The 18178-nt window shown below is 48.1% G+C and overlaps 3 protein-coding genes across 8 annotated transcripts in view; 1 reads left to right on the top strand and 2 right to left on the bottom strand.

Annotated features, from left to right (window-relative positions):
* Positions 1 to 3717, top strand: part of Shisa5 (shisa family member 5) — a 29057-nt gene extending 25340 nt beyond the window's left edge. For 2 of the 3 annotated variants that reach the window (XM_008853246.3, XM_008853247.3), the window contains 3 exons: positions 1895 to 2010; positions 2196 to 2408; positions 2563 to 3468. In XM_008853246.3, the coding sequence (XP_008851468.1) occupies positions 1895 to 2010; positions 2196 to 2408; positions 2563 to 2642 (409 nt within the window). In that variant the 3' untranslated portion in view covers positions 2643 to 3468. Of the gene's footprint in view, positions 1 to 311; positions 458 to 1894; positions 2011 to 2195; positions 2409 to 2562 lie in introns of those variants that run through there. The other variant, XM_017803232.2, reaches the window with a different exon arrangement.
* A 218-nt stretch (positions 3718 to 3935) lies between these two features.
* Positions 3936 to 6266, bottom strand: Trex1 (three prime repair exonuclease 1). Of its 2 annotated transcripts, XM_008853249.3 has the most exons (3): positions 5228 to 6266; positions 4324 to 4925; positions 3936 to 4209 (listed from the first exon to the last, which is right to left on the bottom strand). In XM_008853249.3, exons 2-3 carry the CDS (start codon positions 4916 to 4918, stop codon positions 3980 to 3982), a joined length of 825 nt encoding a protein of 274 aa, XP_008851471.1. In that variant the 5' UTR covers positions 4919 to 4925; positions 5228 to 6266; the 3' UTR covers positions 3936 to 3979. The 2 variants fall into 2 exon arrangements, with proteins under 2 accessions (XP_008851471.1, XP_008851470.1); XM_008853248.3 differs by having other exon boundaries at positions 3936 to 4925; positions 5228 to 6205.
* Positions 6267 to 6332: 66 nt separating this feature from the next.
* Atrip (ATR interacting protein) overlaps positions 6333 to 18178 on the bottom strand; it is a 19513-nt gene continuing 7667 nt past the window's right edge. Inside the window, exons 4-14 of one of the 3 annotated variants that reach the window (XM_029556130.1) lie at positions 17203 to 17321; positions 14396 to 14553; positions 13484 to 13582; positions 11861 to 11990; positions 11203 to 11690; positions 11004 to 11094; positions 7910 to 8046; positions 7659 to 7750; positions 7195 to 7275; positions 6837 to 7089; positions 6333 to 6456 (exon numbers count right to left, since the gene is read on the bottom strand). In XM_029556130.1, the coding sequence (XP_029411990.1) occupies positions 6389 to 6456; positions 6837 to 7089; positions 7195 to 7275; positions 7659 to 7750; positions 7910 to 8046; positions 11004 to 11094; positions 11203 to 11690; positions 11861 to 11990; positions 13484 to 13582; positions 14396 to 14553; positions 17203 to 17321 (1716 nt within the window). In that variant the 3' untranslated portion in view covers positions 6333 to 6388. Of the gene's footprint in view, positions 6457 to 6836; positions 7090 to 7194; positions 7276 to 7658; positions 7751 to 7909; positions 8047 to 11003; positions 11691 to 11860; positions 11991 to 13483; positions 13583 to 14395; positions 14554 to 17202; positions 17322 to 18178 lie in introns of all 3 variants that reach the window. The other 2 variants (XM_008853252.3, XM_008853251.3) reach the window with 2 other exon arrangements.

An 18178-nucleotide genomic window follows, 5' to 3' on the forward strand; every position in this document is an offset into this window, starting at 1 on the left:
TTACCAGCTTGGAGAGCAGCTAGTGGGAGAAGAGGAACAAAGGGGGGCAGCTGGCTGGGTTGGCTGGATGTTGCTTGTGTGTCTGTGGGATGGGTAGAGCCCTCCCCCTTCCCCAGGCTTAGGCTAAAGCTGGGCTGCATTTAGAGCCAGGTGGGGCTGGGCTAGGAAAGTGTCTCAAGCCTTGTTTCCAGGCCAACACCTCCTGGCTCCTTCCTGACTGCTGGAACTGTTGATGGTGCCTGAGCCATGCTGTGTCTTTAAGAGGCTGGCTGCACGACCTGTGTGTCTGTCCTTCCTGTTGCTGACGTCAGGGATGGGAAGGACTGAGGAGGAGATTCGCTTTCCTTTTCCCTGAAAGGGGAGGCGGTTGAAATTGAGTATCCCCATATGAAAAGAGGGGAAGTCTGGGCTGCGGGCTGCAGGAATTCCCCCTGGTGAAGGAGGAGGCTAACATGGGGTGAGCAGGCACATTCTAGAGAGGCAGAGAGACACTGGACCTGCCATGCATGCCACTGACTGTGTGAATGTGTGTTTTCTTCCATTCCTGCCTCTGACTGGGCAGGGAGACACCTATGGTTCCACAGTCCTGTCTTGGATGCTTGTCCTGGGCCACATGGTAGTGAAGGCTCCTGTTTTGGGAGCTTGGCTGGGTGTTTTTGAGCATGGTGTATGAGGGGTCTGTCCTTATGTCTGTTACTTGGCTGAGGGGCCCAACTGAGGTTGTGTTGTTCTTCTGGGCTGAGATCTGGAAGACTCAGAACCTCGAGACTGGGTGGGGTGGGGTAGTACCCACATGCTTCCTCTCTGACCTTAGAGGGGCTGATGCCCTGGAGCTACCTTTAGGTTTTGAATGTACTTGCTGCAGCTGCCAGGTGATTTGTTTTCATTACACTATAGCATGGGCCTTGGGAACCTGGGAGAATAGTCAGGGCAGGCTCTCAATTCCATGGGTGCCTGGGTTGGGCTGGGAGGCCTCTTTCCAGAAAGCACTGCTGCCTCCACCCAGCCCCTCCACCATTCTGTCTGTTCTTAGCTTCCTGTCTTTGGAAGGGCCTATCTTGTTGTACCATGGGGGAGCCTAGGATGCACGCAGCCAGCTGGCCTGGAGCTCGCCACACAGAAAGGCTGTAGTGAAGGGGCAGTGTCCTCGGCACATGTTCATTGTAGCCTGTTTTGGCTCAGATCCCATGTGTCTGACTTGTGGCACATGCTACTTGGTTGGTGGGGGAGGACAAGGTGTAGGGGCAGGGCTCCTCCTAAATCCGATGTGGGGAGCAGGCCTGGGGGAGGGGCTTTCATAAACTTTCATAAACAGTAGCCCCATTTTATACATGAGAAAACTGAGGCTGAAACAGATTCATGCTATACAACCAGGACATTTCCCAAAGTCTCTCTTAAATTAAAAAAAGTTATTTAAAAAAAATTTTATGTATATAGCCGGGCGTGGTGGTGCATGCCTGTAGTCCCAGCACTTGGGAGGCAGAGGCAGGTGGATCTCTGTGAGTTCAAGGCCAGCCTGGTCTACATAGTGAGTTCTAGCACAGCTGGGGCTACAGGGAGACCCTGTCTCAAAAAGACCAAAAAAAAAAAAAAATTTATGTGTATGAGTATTACACATCCATGAATGTGAGTGCACCCATGCTGTGCACTGCCTACAGAGGACAGAAGAGGGTATTGGATCCCCTGGAAGTGGAGTTACAAATGGTTGTTAGCCGCCATGTGGATGCTGGGAATCGAACCCCGGTCCTTTGCAAGAGCAGTCAGTGCTCTTAACTGCTGACCCATCTCTCCAGCCCCTCCAAAGTCTCTTTTGCCAAGAGGGTTAGCTGGCCCTGGGAGCAGAAGGACTGGAGAAGGGTGAGAGGCCTCAGGTCACAACTGACTCTTTTGACAGGTTTGGAGCGACTGTCGCCATTGGCCTGACCATCTTTGTGCTCTCTGTTGTCACCATCATCATCTGCTTTACCTGCTCCTGTTGCTGTCTATACAAGATGTGTCGCCGACCACGCCGTAAGTAATGCCTTTCCCTTTCTTGCCCTCCTGTGCCCCTCTTTGTGTGTACATGTAGATCCTTGAGTGGGCAAGGGTTGCTGACCATGGCCCTGCTTTGCTTAAGCTGAAGGGATGGCAGGGCAGGCCTAGCCTCAAAATCTGGGGAGCTGAAGGGTCTTGACTAATCAGGATTCTCTTTGCAGCTGTCGTGACCACCACCACATCCACTACTGTGGTGCATGCCCCTTACCCTCAACCTCCAAGTGTGCCCCCCAGCTACCCTGGACCAACGTACCAGGGCTATCACCCGATGCCTCCCCAGCCAGGAATGCCAGCAGCACCCTACCCAACACAGTACCCACCGCCCTACCCAGCCCAGCCTATGGGCCCACCGACCTATCACGAGACCTTGGCTGGTGAGTACTGCTCTGGGCTTGGTGACCCTTTCTAGTTCCCCAACTCATGCCTCTACTCAGGTATCATCCCAGGGTTCCTTCCTGTTAGCTTGCCTCCTGACTCACACTGCAGCCCAACACACCCACAACTAACCCATGTTCTCTCTACTTTCAGGGGGATCAGCTGCACCCTACCCAGCCAGTCAGCCTCCGTACAACCCAGCCTACATGGATCCCCCAAAGGCAGTCCCCTGAGCTTGCCCCCACCTCTCTGGCTGGCACTTGATTATACCATGTGTGAGTGAGGGGTATACAGGCACGGTTCTTTACTGCTGTGTGTGGTGTGTGTGCCCTTTTGATATGTGGCTTCCTCTGATGCTGACCAGGTGGGGACAGATCCTTCCCAGAGAGGGCCAGGACCAACTTGTTTTATTCTTCACTTGAAATTATGCTTCCTGAAATCTCAAGCAAACTCAAAAACAATGAGGTGGTAGGTCTTTTCCAGTTCACCTAAGGGTGACCAGCTGTGGCCTGTCACACTAGGACAGCTTTTTAGGGGCATGTGTCCTGCTTTAAGGAGTAACCAGCTAGCTGTTGCTTAGGGCCATGGCTTGTCCCCAGGCTTAGCTGCGTTTTGCAGCCAGAGAGATAGGCAGGTGAGCAGAACAAAGGGCAGACTAGGCTGAAGCTGTGTTGTGTGCAGATGTGCTGTTGTTCCCTGGAGTCTGTGCCATTCTCAGTGGGGTGGGTCCCCTCCTGATGTTAAAGCACACCAGGTAGCCACCTACCTACCAACAGCTGTATGTCTGAACTGTCCCTGCATCTTCCCTGGGACTGCTTGGAGAGTCATATGCTCTCATGGTTCTGGTGGGGAAGCTTTCTTACCTTTTCTGGCCCAGCTCCTGCCACAGGTGGGCAAGGTGGGCCTCTGGTCCACCAACACACTCAGGTCTTCTCCCTGCAGTGTTTTTTACTTTTAGCTAAACATTTTGCCTATTTTCTGTCTTCAAACATGATAGTTGATACAAGGTTGAAACCCTTGGCTCCTGGAGGACAGCCTGACCTCTGATAGTCCCAGAAACCAGCTTCATCGTACTGGCTCATGTACCACAGTCCAGTTTGTCCTGGCAGCAGGGACACCAGGGTCAAGGGGATGCCTGGACCAAAGGTGGGGTAGGGGTGGGAGGATCTGGGTGGTAGCTCTGGCCCAGATACGAATACCTCGGTGTTCCTTGGCAATGTGTCACCAGCTGTCTTAGCTTTGTGTCTGTTGGTATTTCTGAGCATCTAGGCTCTGCATCCTTGTTTATAATAAATGTGAACATTTGGAGCTGCTTTTCCTTTCTTCAAAGCCTAGGCTGCTGGCCTTCAGGCTGTGTACCAGATACTGTTTCCATCTACCCTTTAAACTTCCTTTTCCTACTTTTATTGACTTCATAGGTTTCATGATCCTGCTCAAAGAACAAGGGACAGGAACTGTGTCCCATCCCCAGGGCTCCGAGTATGGGCCCGGGCTGCCAAAGAACATGGGCGTCGTCAAGAAAGCACTCAGTGCTATGGGAGTCTTTATTAGTCAAACTTTTCCTCTTGGCCTACTGTCCAGGTGAGGCCAAGAAAAGTCCATACAGTGTGGCTACTACCAAGGTCAGGAAGGCCAGCAGGCTCAGTGGGGCCAGTAGCCCCTCGTGGGGTGGGGCTTCTGGGATCTTCATTGGAGGAAGAGCCTTGGGTTGCCTGCTCCTGCTGAGGCTGGGACTGTTGGCTGTGGCCAGGGGTGCAGTGGTCATGGCAGCAGATGGCTTTGGGTTGACCCCAGCAGTGGCTGTAACATCATACATAGGCTTGATGGTGTTGAAGGGCCTGGCATGAGCATCCACCCACTGCAATAGGGCCTGTGGCCTCCACTGACAGATGCTGAGCAGGGCTAGAACATCACCTTCAGCTGTGTGAGAGTCTGTTGGTGCTTGTCCGTATAGGCGAGTGTAGATGCTACCCAGGCTGTAGCTTTTCCTTGGGCCATGCTCTGAGGGGCTGCTAGCTCGTTCCAAGGCCTTTAGGGCAGCAATGCTGTCCACACAGAAGGCACCATCTAGAGGACTGGTAGGGCCCAGCATAGCAAGCTCTGCCTGGAGCAGGGGGAAGTCATAGCGGTCACCATTATGTGCCACAAGGCACCATGGTTGTGGTTGGCGCTGCAGGAAGGCTAGGAGCAGGTTGGCCAGATTGTTATCAAAGCATTGACGCCCATGTGCTGCCAGCTTGGCTGTGCTCAGACCCGTGATCTCACTGGCTGCAGGGCTACAGGCTTTTCCTGGAGCCACACACAGGGAAAGCTTGTCCACTACCCGGGGTGGCGAGGGCACTGGAGGTGGCTGCCCCCCAGAGATGGAGGTGTTCTCCAGGGCCCATCTGTGGACAGCCAGCAGGCACAGCTCTGTGACCTTGGGCTGGGAGAAGGGCAGGCCAGTGGCTTCCAGGTCCAAGAAGATGAGGGTCTGCATGGGACCAGAGGGTAGGGCCTGTGAGCCCATGCTGAGCCTGGGGAGGGGCAGGGGGTAGATGAGTGCTAGTAGAAAGTCTAAAGTAGGCCAGGGCAGGGGTGGGGTAGAGTGTAGGCATTAGCACAGCTCAGGCTATCCTTCCTGGAAGTCAGGTACTATTCCAGGCCCCATTTTCACAAGTGGAAGCTGGAGACAATGGGGTGGTTTTCCTAGTGGGAAAGTCATACCATATTGTCCCTTTGGGGAAGGGGGCCCCTTCCCTAATGCCCACCTAGATGGGTGAGGGGAAACCCATAACTTTTCTGCCTTTACCCCAACCCCTTAAAGGTCCACACTTACCAAGCAGACTGGCAGGCAGCAACAGCCCTGCTAGGCACTCTCTCGGCTGGTCTTGCTGCCGGCAGCAGTGGCGGGAAGTGAAACTGCCTGGGTCCACCCACAGGCCTGCCTCATAAGCAAGGTCCGCCCTGCTAGTCAGCCTGCCGGGTCTGGTCCTTATTTGCTGAAGTCCCTCCTTCTCTAAGAACTCGCAAAGGACTTCCTAGATCCACAGCTGTGGTTCTGCTGGCTGGTACACTGTACTGGGCCCCCACCATTGAGAGCTCGGGCAGACTGCTTGGGCTGTCTCCAGGACTCAAATGTGGCTGTGAGCCCCTGCCATGACTCATGCCTTGTCTTGCCCCTGGTCCTTGGCCCTCCTTCCCAGGCCTTACTGGTGCAGGGCTGGGCTAAGGGCTGCTCCCTGTCACATAATGGCTTCTTCCCATGGCCCAAAACCAGAGCTATGACTCAGGAATTCCAGAAGCAGGGCAGGGTTTTCCCTCTAGGCAGATTAGTTACCCTGGGGACCATCCTAATTCCAGTCCGAGGGCTGAACACAAGCCTAGGCGTCCTGTTCTGCTCTCCCCCTCCCTCTCAGGAACACAAATCGGACTCGGAAAACGAGGGTGATGTTCTCAGCAGGAACTGCTGGGTAACTTTTTAATCAGTGGGTGAGGTTAAGGGCAGCAGCGGGAGCTGGTGCCACCTTGTGGCTGGATGCTCAGGGCCTCAGCTACAGTCCATTTCCGGGTCCTCCGTGTCTGTTTCTGTAGCGCAGAGGTCGTCCAAGGCTGCCTCTGAGTCAAAAGAGGTTCTGAGATGAAGCTTGAAGGTGCTGGGGGTTGGAGGTCCACCTCTCCTCCCCTAGTACCCACAGGAACTAACTAGTCTTGTCCAGGTCCAGGCCCTGCTCCCTCAGCTACTGTGAGCAAAATAATACAAAGGCAATTCAGACCCAGTTATTTCTGGAAAAAAACATGGCTTAGCTAGGCCAATTCAATATATGATCAAGTGTACTCAAAGAAACCAGAGCAGAAAGGGACTATCCCTAGAGCCAGGAAAGGCTATGGTGGCAGGGCAAGGCCTGCTGAAGGCCAGCACAAGAACCCGACATGCTCATGACGAGGTTAAGGGCAGCAGCGGGAGCTGGTGCCACCTTGTGGCTGGATGCTCAGGGCCTCAGCTACAGTCCATTTCCGGGTCCTCCGTGTCTGTTTCTGTAGCGCAGAGGTCGTCCAAGGCTGCCTCTGAGTCAAAAGAGGTTCTGAGATGAAGCTTGAAGGTGCTGGGGGTTGGAGGTCCACCTCTCCTCCCCTAGTACCCACAGGAACTAACTAGTCTTGTCCAGGTCCAGGCCCTGCTCCCTCAGCTACTGTGAGCAAAATAATACAAAGGCAATTCAGACCCAGTTATTTCTGGAAAAAACATGGCTTAGCTAGGCCAATTCAATATATGATCAAGTGTACTCAAAGAAACCAGAGCAGAAAGGGACTATCCCTAGAGCCAGGAAAGGCTATGGTGGCAGGGCAAGGCCTGCTGAAGTCCAGCACAAGAACCCGACTTGCTCATGAACCTCAGCAGAGCCCACATGAAGGCTAGGACAGGAAGGGTCCTCTCGCTGGCTCACCTTCACAGTCAGTCACATCAGGTAGGGCTCGAATCAGCATGCTGACTCCTGGCATCACCTGGTCATACTGATGCAGGACCTCCACACAATGCATAGTAAAGAGCTTGTCCTTCTGAGACAGGCTATGCAGCAGCAGCACTGTGTCTCGCAGACAGCGCACCGTCCGCTTCTGCTGGTGGGTCCTTGGGGGCCCCCCTGCCCGCCGCATGGTCATCCATTGTCTGTGTAGCATCATGGTGAGCGCTCTGACTACCTGGGGTGAGAGGGTAGACTGAAGTCTCTGGGTGTCTGTGGCCTAATGCCCTATTCAGCTTACCCACTAATTGAGCTATTATGCTGTTGGTCCCTGGCCACTTACCTCCACATTGCATTGGCAGTCAGAACCAGTGACTGGGGGAGAAGGGCTATGCACACTCAGCTTGGCCAGGAGCCATATCACCTGGAACAAGAAGAGATTTGTATTCATCCCTTGAAGAGCAAGACACTTGTCACTGCAAAGGCTTCTGCAACTGCTTGTCTGCACAAGTAGGGACCAAGAAGTGATGGTGTGGGGCATCTGGGCCAGACCTGGAACCAGCACCCGAGTCTCACCAACAATCCACCTGCCTCCAGGTACTAGGCCTCAAACCCAAGACAGCACTATCCATGAGTTCTGCTGCATCCCATGACAACTTGGGATACACCTGTATTGCATCTGTGTGAGGAACCCCTAAATTTTTCCTCTTGCTGTTTTAACAGGTATCAACTTGTAGCCTCCATTTTGCCTACAGGTGGAATGGTGATTCTGGGCTCTTAAGAAGGCATGAAGGGTCTCATTCTTACCTCTTGTTCCAGTTGAAGCCACTGTGTTTCCGAGGCCACTTTGTCAGGCCTTGATATGATGTATATGTACAGCCGCAGGAGAAGGCAACCTTCTGAAAAGGATGCCCATCCTCACTCAGGGTCCCCCATCTCATTGGAGCCTGGGGTACAAGTGCAGAGGACCCTGGGAGGCTCTGAACCTGTCCCTGCCCCTGCCCCAGTCCCTCCCACCAGCTGCAGGAATAGTTGAGACCCAGCCTGCCTTGCTTCACCTGAGTGGGAACACAGCTGCTGTGCAAGGCTATCATGGTCCACCAGGAGGGAGAGCAGCTCAACAGCCAGCAGCACACAAGGCAGTGGCAGCTCTGGGTTGAGACACTGTGGCAGCATTGGCAATACACAGGAGAACCTGAAGGATGGGCATAGAAGAGTTATGACACTTTCCAAAAGGAGACTCAATTCAGCTAGACCTGGGTTTAAATGCTGGCCTGACCACAGCCTACTTGCTGTGAGGCTATCTCAAGGGAATAGATACCAACCGTGAGTTACTACAGAACTGCCCTCATCTGGGTATGGCAGTGCATGCCTGTAAAATCAGAAGTTGGGAGGCAGAGGCAGGTGTGACTACACAGTGAGTTGGAGATGAACCTGGGTTACCGGAGCTCCCGCTTTACTCATCCCATAATGCCCCCTCCAAAAAAGGCTCCTCAATGCTGTTGTTAAGCAAATGGGAGAGGATCCCCAGCATCTGGCATGTCTGACCATGCTCCCAGGATCCTTCCCACTTCTGCTCTCAAACAGGGCTGCAGGTTGTACCTTGGGCATGGGAAATGTCCCTTTGTCTACTACCATAGACAGGACTGGCCAGGATCCCAAAATTAACAAACATGGACTTGGCTACAACTGAATTTTATGAGACCACTCAGAGTAAGGAAAACCATTTTTCTCCACTTCTCAGAAAACACTGGTTTCCTCTGCTGCCAGTGTGAAAAGCTACCCACTGTGGAACGTGCACAGGTGAGGGGCAATGACATATTTCTCTCTCAGGTCTGAGAATGGGATAGCTATGATCAAGGACCCACAGGCCCCAAGGGCTTGATTAGCTCTATCTACATTGTCTGCAGCAGCATGAGGGAAAACTGGTCTAGTGGGTGGGGAGAGGGGTCATCTATAACACTGAGCCTGCCAACTGCATACCCCTTCATACATCTGTAGGTCTCAGCACAGCATGGAGGTTGAGAATATCCCAGTGTGACTCGGAAGCAAGGGCTCACTGTTGCCAACAGGCAAGATGTTACACATTCCTTTGTTGCAAGTACTGTGGATCTTTGTGGGAAACTGGAGTTTAACTTGATTGCTACCTAGCCTAACTAGTCCTACCTGGCCCTAACTAGTCCACTTAAGGCCCCTGAAGATATCTGGGGGAAAAAAAATTCACCATTGATTTCCATAGCCTTAGGACCTCCCTTTAAAATGAAATGTTATGCCAGGTATATCTGCATTCAAAGTCAGCCTAGTCTACATAGCTAGTTCCAGGCCAGCCAGGGCTATATAGTGAGATCATTTCTCAAAAGGAAAAAGATAAGTTATGTACAGCCCCATTATTCATAGTGAATGGATCATGTTCTCTAGTTAAGGGTGATTTGTTTTTAAGCCTGGGAGGCAATGATAGGAGCAAACATTGGCTACTTGCATTGCATCACATCCTGCTTTAGAAACCTGATAGCACCCCAACCTGGCTTTCATTGCAAGGTGAAGTAGTGGGGTACATGTTCAACTTGAACATGAGGAATTCTGCAGAGAAGTACTGAGTGTGTGTGTCAGAGTGATAGGGCAATGGTTCAGGGTACTAGCTTTGAACCTGCCCTGGCATGTTCCCTGTGGCATTTTCAGACAAATTTTCTTGCTTCAACATGGGTTTTATTCAACAAATACTGAGCATTTAGAATGAGCCAGGCTATGTGAGATGTATAGAATGCAGAGTCATGAGTGTCACCTGAACCAGTACCTGTAGAAGTACCCATTAGATAACTCTGTTCTGAATACCCCTGTGGACCAACCCAACATGAATGAAATGAGGTGAAATGAGGGATAAACATGGTTTCTGGGATTCATTCACTTAAGACATAGGAAACAAACAACTAGCAGTATAAGTTGGGCCTGTGGGTGACAATTCTGTTCCTACCTATTGCCTATATTCTGCACTGCAGTGTCATGTTCAATTCCAAGCACCACTTTAGGGCACATCAGACAGGCCAAAAAATATTCACATGGAAATTAGGATCTGGAAGTACTAAATAGGCATGCTAAGCTCAGAGATGAGACTTTTTTGTTTTTTGAGACAGGGTCTTATTATTTAGCCCCGGCTGGCTTGGAACACTTAAGACCAGGCTGGCCTCAAACTCAGAGATCCACCTGCCTCTGCCTCCTGAGTGCTGGGATTAAAGCACTCAGGATGTGCTATCATAGTCAGCAGAGATGAAACTTAAGATGCACCTAGGCAGTGGTATTATTCTTAACACAGGAATTGGCCTCCTGCAAGCATGTAGTGAGGAAAAATGGATGACTGGATGAGGTGGTAGGCTGAGTCTATCTTGCTCTGGAGTCTCTGAACTCACAAGTTAAGAATGTATAATAACAGGGCTGGAGAGATGGCTCAGTGGCTAAGAGCACTGGCTGTTCTTGCAGAAGACCTGGGTTCAGTTCCCAGCACCCACATGGTGGCTAACAACTGTCTATCACTCCAGTTTCAGTGGACCGATGCCTACTTCTGACCTCTGTTTACACTGCACAACACAGGTGCACTTATATACATGTAGGCAATACACTCATACACAGAAAAAAATTTTTAAATTAAAAAAATGTATAACGATGTTTGTATAACACTTCTGAAGTGACAACTCTTAAGTAGCAAGTGACCTGTGACTCATAAGAGAGGTAGACACAAGGATGAGTCCTAGCAAGGGCAGCTCGTTGATGTAGCGCCTCCTGACACTCAGCTTCCTTACACAATACCAAGGTTAAATATGTTATACTATATGTTCTTCACCTATCAACATCTCAAGCTCAAAGGTCTCTTAGCTCAGCCTTTGTCCTGGGACAAAATTCTCTTCCATAGTGGCTTATAGCCTACTTTATCATGTGTGTCCCTTGCTTACCTGATGTTTAGAGATGGAATTAAACCAAACAAATCACTTACTTGGTTCTCTCTATACCTGGCCCCACTGCCCATCACTTCAGAACTCTCTGAACCAAGCCTTATAGCCACGTAGAAGACGTAAGTCAAAACATGAGCAAAGTATAGGGGCCACAGGTTAGTGAAAGAGGTCACCCACATGGAATCATGCTTCCTGTATTGCTTTATACCTGGGCAAGAAATCACAGGAAGCATTTTCAGCTAATTTCACCAAAACCTTGAGGCACTGACTCAGGACATTGGCTTGAAAGTGACCTGATGCTGCAGAAGAGAAAGCCAACAGTTGAAGAAGCATCTTCAACAGTGGATGCTGTCGTTGGTCATCCTCCGCCTCCCTGGGGGCTGAGATCACATCTGTATGAGTCTGACCTAGGTACCCATTTCCTTCCCTGTCAGCAGATTCTGTCCCCATGTCTGACAGTAACAGGAAGACAACTGCTCCGCTGTGGCACACCAGGTGCTGAAGGATGCTAAGTGAAGCCACAGAGAAGCTTTCCAGGTTGCAGAGGGAGTCCTCAGAGTTGGCCTCTGCTCCAGAGCTCACACAGGATGTACGTGTTGGAGAGCCCCCAGGGGTGCCACTCCTCTTAGCTGCAGCTAAATCCTGCAGAGCCTGACAGTGCAAACCAATGAAGAAGTGTACAAGTGGGAGGATGTGCACAGCTCCAGGAAGGTGGCAGAGTGGGAAGACTCTTCTGCTTTCTGCTTCTGGGTCTCCATCATGTGAGCCTTCTTCATTCCTGGCAACCAGATTTAGTCCAGTGAGTGCCAAGTTCTGTGCTTCTCTCAAGGTAGAGGGGGAAAACAACCCATCACGAGAACCTGTGGCCTTGAGGCTTGAAATCCCAATCAAGTTACTGGCAAAAACAAAGGAAAACAGATAAGGTCAAGGGCCCCAAATTACCTGTCTACTGAGTTCTCTAGCCTTCCTACACATTCCACAGATCTCTCAAGTTGGCCAGAGCCAGAAAGACATACTTCCTGAAAAATCCTTCCCAAACAAACTTTTTAGGAGTCTCATGCCTACCTGCCAAGTCCTGGTGGCTGTGAGAGAGTGCCAGTAGGAACCTCAGAACAACTGCTCAGGAGGTGGCAGAGACCTAGAGATAACCCTGGGATCAAAGGCTGCTTCAGGAGCAGGTTTATCAAAATGGAACCTGTAAAAGACAAGGAGACTCTACGAGGTTCTGACATGGCTTTCTTCCCTTCCTCTTTTTCAAGATGGGGTCTCGCCATGTTGCCCACCCTTGCCTTCAATTTGTAATTCTCCTGCCTCAGCCTCTCAAGTGCTAGGATTACAAGCCTGTGTCATCAAGCTTGGCTCTGGCCTCAGAAGGAAGAGGTGAGGGATCTTTGGGTTCAGCCATTCTCTAAGCTGCTAAGCTCTACTACAATGCCTGTGGGTACAGAAGTCTTTGGGACATACCTGCTCTTGACCTTCAAATTAAAAAAAAAAAAAATTATTTTTACTTTATGTGTATGCGTGTATTGCCTGCATGTAGGTAGGTGCACCTGTCATGTAATACCCGTGTACGGACAGTTGTTAGGTGCCATGTGGGTACTGGGATTCGAACCCAGGTCTTCTGCAAGAACAGTCAATGTTCTTAATCACTGAGCCATCTCTCCAGCCCCTTTAGTTTTTTGAGACAGGCCTCCCTGTAGCCCCAGCTGGCCTGGAACTTGCTATGTAGACCAGGATGGCCTTGATCTCACAGAAATCCACCTGCCTCTGCCTCCCAAGTGCTGGGATTAAAGCACGTGCCACCATGTCCAGTAATTGGCCCTTTTAAAAAATAATAATAGGGGCTGGAGAGATGGCTTAGCGGTTAAGAACACTGGTTGTTCTTGCAGAAGACCTGGGTTCGAATCCCAGTACCCATATGGCAGCTAACAGCTGTCCGTAACTCCAGGCCTAGGGGAGCCGACAGCCTCTTCTGACCTCCTTGGGCATTGCATGACACGGGTGCACTTACTGACATGTAGGCAATACACACATACACATAAAAAATAAAAATAATGTTGGGCGTGGTGGTGCATGCCTTTAATCCCAGCACTTGGGAGGCAGAGGCAGGTAAATCTTTGTGAGTTCAAGGCCAGCCTGGTCTACATAGTGAGTTCCAGGACAGCTGGGGCTACAAGGAGACCCTGTCTCAAAAACAGACAAAAAAATTTTTTTTAAAATTTATTTTGTGTGCAAGGGATGAGGAATGCCACAGAATACATGCGAAGGTCAGAGGACAACTTGTGGGAATTGGTTCTTTCCTTCCACTATGTAGGCCCTAGCACTGATATTAGTTTGTCAGGCTTGGCAGCAGGCACTTTCACCCATTTAGTCATCTTGCCGGACCACTTTATTCCATTTTTAGAACCAAGAGCTCACAATGTTGCATAGGTTGGCCTTAAACTCCTGGCTCAAGGGATCCTCCTATCTTGGCTTCCAAATAGCTGGGGCTATAGGCACACACCACTGTGCTGACTTGGCCTTTCCTTGTAAAAAGTCTTCCAGTTAAGTTGTAGACTTCTACATGCCTGTCTCTAGAGGCCTGCCTGAAAATGGAGTTCTCAAATAGCTCCTTAGGCAATTCCATACATCCAGAGGACAATGAGAGCCATGCAGGCACCTGGAGAAAAGCAGGGGGTATTCTGGTACCTTGAGTATTGGATCTTTGCATCCAGCTCTCAGTAAGAGTTTTCTGCTGCACAGCAGGTTTTATGATGTTACTTCTCAGATTGTGAGTCTCATCTGAAACTAGATAAAATGGGAATCAAAAGCTGAGCACAAAAGCACAATTGTGTTAGAAACTCTTAGATGTAATGAATTTATAAGACTGGATATTGTCTCCTTCAAACCTCGATCAAAACACAGCTGAAACAGCTCAAGACCCTTTAGATCTTTTTGTTTTATTCATGAAAAATGGGAATTCACATAAGGTAAGAAAAAGAAAATCAAACTGCTTCACTTTAAATGAAGCAATATGATGAAAATAGTAACCACTAACATTCATGCAGAGCTCTGCATGTGTTAGAGATTACTCCATGAATTTTACAAATGAGCCATTTGTTTTGTAGAGCAATTCTACAAGGGTCATCTGATATTTGATGTTTTACATGTAAAGAAACTGAGGTACAGTGGTTAATGCTTTTGCCCAGATCACATAAGCTACTAATGTGGTTGGGACTTAAATCCAGGCTGTTGGGCTTTGCCTGCTTATAACACTACAGGTAGTGCCCCTTTAGTTAGAGACAACAAAAATGTGGGGCAATTTCTCAGGAGAAGAGCAACAGCCAATGATTTGAAAAGGCTGGTGGTGCGAAGAGAGCAACAGGATCTAATTATAAGATAAACTGGAACAGCATAGTCTCAGAGTGAAAACTATGAATGTGAGATGATCTTTTGCTAGAGGAATTATGTTAGCCATCTAAATGAGCCTCCTTAAAACAGACCCTTCAGTCCACAAGGTTTCTGTGTATCCTCACTTGGGAAAAGGCAAATATCATTGTTCTAGGTTTCTACCTGGGATAGTCAGTTATACAGCAATAGATGACTAATAGTTTGACTTACTCTCTCGGCCCACCAGAGACTTGCATCCTGCCTCTGACTGGCAGGGATAGGAGAGTGGCATGTTAGCACTAAAAGACTCCTTTGTAGGGAAAGTTGATTTTCCAAAGTATGGAGAACATGCTTCTGGCTTTATAACCACAGAAAAGCTTTTCCTAGGACTGGAAAAAGTTAACTATGAAAACAAAGTAATGACTCTGTTAAATCTACTTAAAATACTTGGTTATAACATTTCCAATGTAATTTAAACTTTTCATGCTTAGGCATTTTGACCAAAGGTTTCATCAGTTATGGATATGTCATTCTTTTTGTCCAGGAATGCATTTCAAAACAACACATTTTGATCTAAATTACCAAAAAAATATTTATTTTCATATTCTCTTGAACACCCCCAAATATTGGCTGGCTGTAAGTCCTTTACTATTTCCAATTACACACACACACACACACACACACACACACACACACACACACACACAAAGTCTTTTCAATGTTGAACAACTCAATTTTTCTTTTGGTCTTTTTTTTGGAGACAGGGTCTCCCCGTAGCCCTAGCTGATCTGGAACTCACTATGTAGACCAGGCTGACCTTGAACTCACAGAGATCTGCCTGCCTCTACCTCCCGAGTGCTGGGATTAAAGGCCTGAGCCACCACACCCTGCTTAAAGAACTCAATTTTTAAGTAGTCAGTGATTGAATCCAAAAACTTTCACAGGGCTGGAGAAATGGCTCAACAGTTAAGAGTGCATACTGCAGAGTGTCCAAGTTTAGTTCCCAGCATCTGTGTGGGGCAGCTTAAAACCACCAGCTCCAGGGGAGCCACTGGACTCTTCTGGCTTCAGTGAGCACTTGCATTCACAAGTACACACAGATACATAGAAAATGCAGTTTAAAAAAAAAAAAAAAAATCTTTGGCTAGAGAAATGGCTCAGTGGTTAAGAGCACTGGCTGCTCTTGAAGAGCACCAGGGTTTGGTTCCAAGCATCCACATGACAGCTAACAACTGTCTGTAACTCCAGTTCCAGGGGAATCTGATGCCCTCTTCTGAACTTTGCCTTCTGAGGGCACTGTACAACATGGCTGTACTTACATACATACAGATAATACAACCATACACATAAAATAAAAATAATATTAAAAACATTAAAAAAATATTCACCGGGCGTGGTGGCACACACCTTTAATCTCAGCACTCAGGGAGGCAGAGGCAGGCGGATCTCTGTGAGTTCAAGGGCAGCCTGGTCTACATAGTGAGTTCTAGAACAGCTGGGGCTACAGGGAGACCCTGTCTCAAAAAGACCAAAAAAAAATTGGGGGCTAGAGAGATGACTCAGTGGTTAAAAGTACTGGCTTCTCTTGCAGAGGACCTGGGTTCAGTTCCCAGCACCCGCATGGCAGCTAACAACCTTCTGTAACTACAATTCCAGGGGATCAATGCCCTCTTCTGGTTTCTGTGGGCACTGCATAACATGTGTACTTATATCTAAGTAGGCAAAATACTCATACACATAAAAATAAACTAAAAAAAAAAAAAAATCTTTGAAAGAAAGAGGGTCTATGAGAAAGTGTGTTGAAAACTAAGACAGCTCCCAAGCACTGATGGCTTCAGTTAGACAGCAGTGTCAGTCCTCTGATCATTCAGCAGCCAGGCTTTCCTGTAACTGATGTGTGAATGTGAAGAGGTGAGGATAGATTTCCTCTGTTCTCCTGTCTCACCTGAAGTATGAAGGGCAAGGAGAGTTCAATTCACACTTTGCCTGACAGGAGCAAAGGTGGCAGAATGCTTCACACCAGAAAGAGCTCAAATTTCAAGGCTGATACTGACAATGCCAGACTGCTCTGGCAGGCAGAGGACTGAACACAGATCATTTAACAAGCTGAGTGCATCTGGCAGCAAAGAAGAAGCTGTAAGACAAAGGTCTCAGACAGCAAATGAACAAAACCAGACCTGAAATACACTCATACCTGGGGGAAAAATTGTTCTGTTAAACAAATTACATAAAAATGAAGGCTGGTCTATCCTCAAAATTTGGAGGAACGGGGCTGGAGAGATGGGTCAGTGGTTAAGAGCACTGACTGCTCTTGCAGAGGACCTGGGTTCAATTCCCAGCACCCACATGGCGGCTACGAACCATCCGGCTACGAACCATCCATAAGTCCAGTTGCAGGGGAATCTGAAGCCCTCTTCTGACCTCCGTGGCACTGCACGACACGGCGCACTCACATACATGCAGGCAATACACTCATACACATAAAATAAAAATAATAAAAAAAAATAATAAATAAATAAAATAAAAAAAAATAATAAAAAAAAATTTGGAGGAAGGCCTACTAAATGTGGGTAGTACCATACACAGACTGGTTTCCAGATGGAATGAAAATGGAAAAATGAGGAAACCAGCTGAACAGCAGCATTCATCTCTTTCTGCTTCCCGAGCTGCCCGGCTGTGAGCTGCTCCTGCTGCCATGCCTTCCCTGTCATGAGGACCCTATCCCTTGAGCTGTGAGCCAAAAGAAACCTTTTTTTCCCTTAAAAAAAACCTGGAGGTGATCTTTCCAACTTTTTCTAGTCTCAAGGAATTAAGCTAACAAAGCCTCATTCAGAGTAGCACTCTTAGAGTGAGATCATTTATTCTGTAATGTCTCAGATCATTATGCCTCACCCAAGCCACCCTTGCATCCTTCAGGAAAAAGGACCTCTACCGAAGAGGCAGCATCTTAAACCACCTTCATTCTGAACAAGCCTCACGACTATCAGACTTTTTGCAGGACAATGCAAAGCTGAACTATCCCTCCAGCATCTCTTTACCTCATGTGGGACCTGGTGGGAGCAGCCAGTCTATTTGCTTGTTCACTGCTCTGAAGCCTGGTCCTTAATTCATTCATTTCTGCATCTTTAAACTGGAGTTCAGACTGCAGTGACTGGAGCTGAAAGGCCAAAGAAATGTGTTTGCGGTATCACCTAATATACAATGCAAAAATATCTCTTGGCTTCAAAATCCCAAGCTTGTAAAGGAAAGCAATGAAAATACATATTGAAGTCTGCTGAGATAGTAATGTGCTCAAATATCAGCCTTTTTTTTCTCTCAAAGACAGCATGACACTCTAAAAAAACATCAGTCTACTGGGGAGGCATGTTTGAGGGTTCAAATACCAGCTCCACTATTTATTTAGCCTCTCTGCATCTGTAACATAACCTGCTGTCATTCATACTGGGTAGGAGTGGAGATTAAGTAGAGTGATAAATATAAAACACCTAGCTTGGCAAAGTGCCGTATCTCAGCAGTAACATGTTGATCTTTTTTTTTCCCCACCATGAGATATGATCTTGCTTCCAGTGACAAATTCTCAATCTTTTTACTTCAGCCTCCATAGTACTTGATTGCTGATTTCTTACTTAAGTGGTATACAATTCTAGGTCTTCTTGAACGTCTGGGAAGAATATTTGGAAGTTTTACCAAAACCTTGTGTATATATGTATATGTGTATGTGCATATATGTATGTATGTAGATACTCCCAGACCCTATATCCAACCAGAAACTACCATCATTCTAACTACACACTCTGCCCTTGCCACCACAGTAAGTGATAAGTGCAAGAATGTTTGGGTTAAGAAAGGTAAAAACTAAACGCCAAAAAAACCCCAAATCCAATCAATAATGGGATACTGAACTCAATAGACAGTTCTCAAAGAAATACAAATGGCCAGTAAACACTTGAAAGTGTTTAACTCCTTTTAAAATTTATTTATTTATTTATTTATTTATTTATTTATTTATTTATT

This window comes from Nannospalax galili, unplaced genomic scaffold, assembly GCF_000622305.1.
Source record: "Nannospalax galili isolate Female #2095 unplaced genomic scaffold, S.galili_v1.0 scaffold786, whole genome shotgun sequence".
In the NCBI taxonomy this organism is placed as follows: Eukaryota; Metazoa; Chordata; class Mammalia; order Rodentia; family Spalacidae; genus Nannospalax; species Nannospalax galili.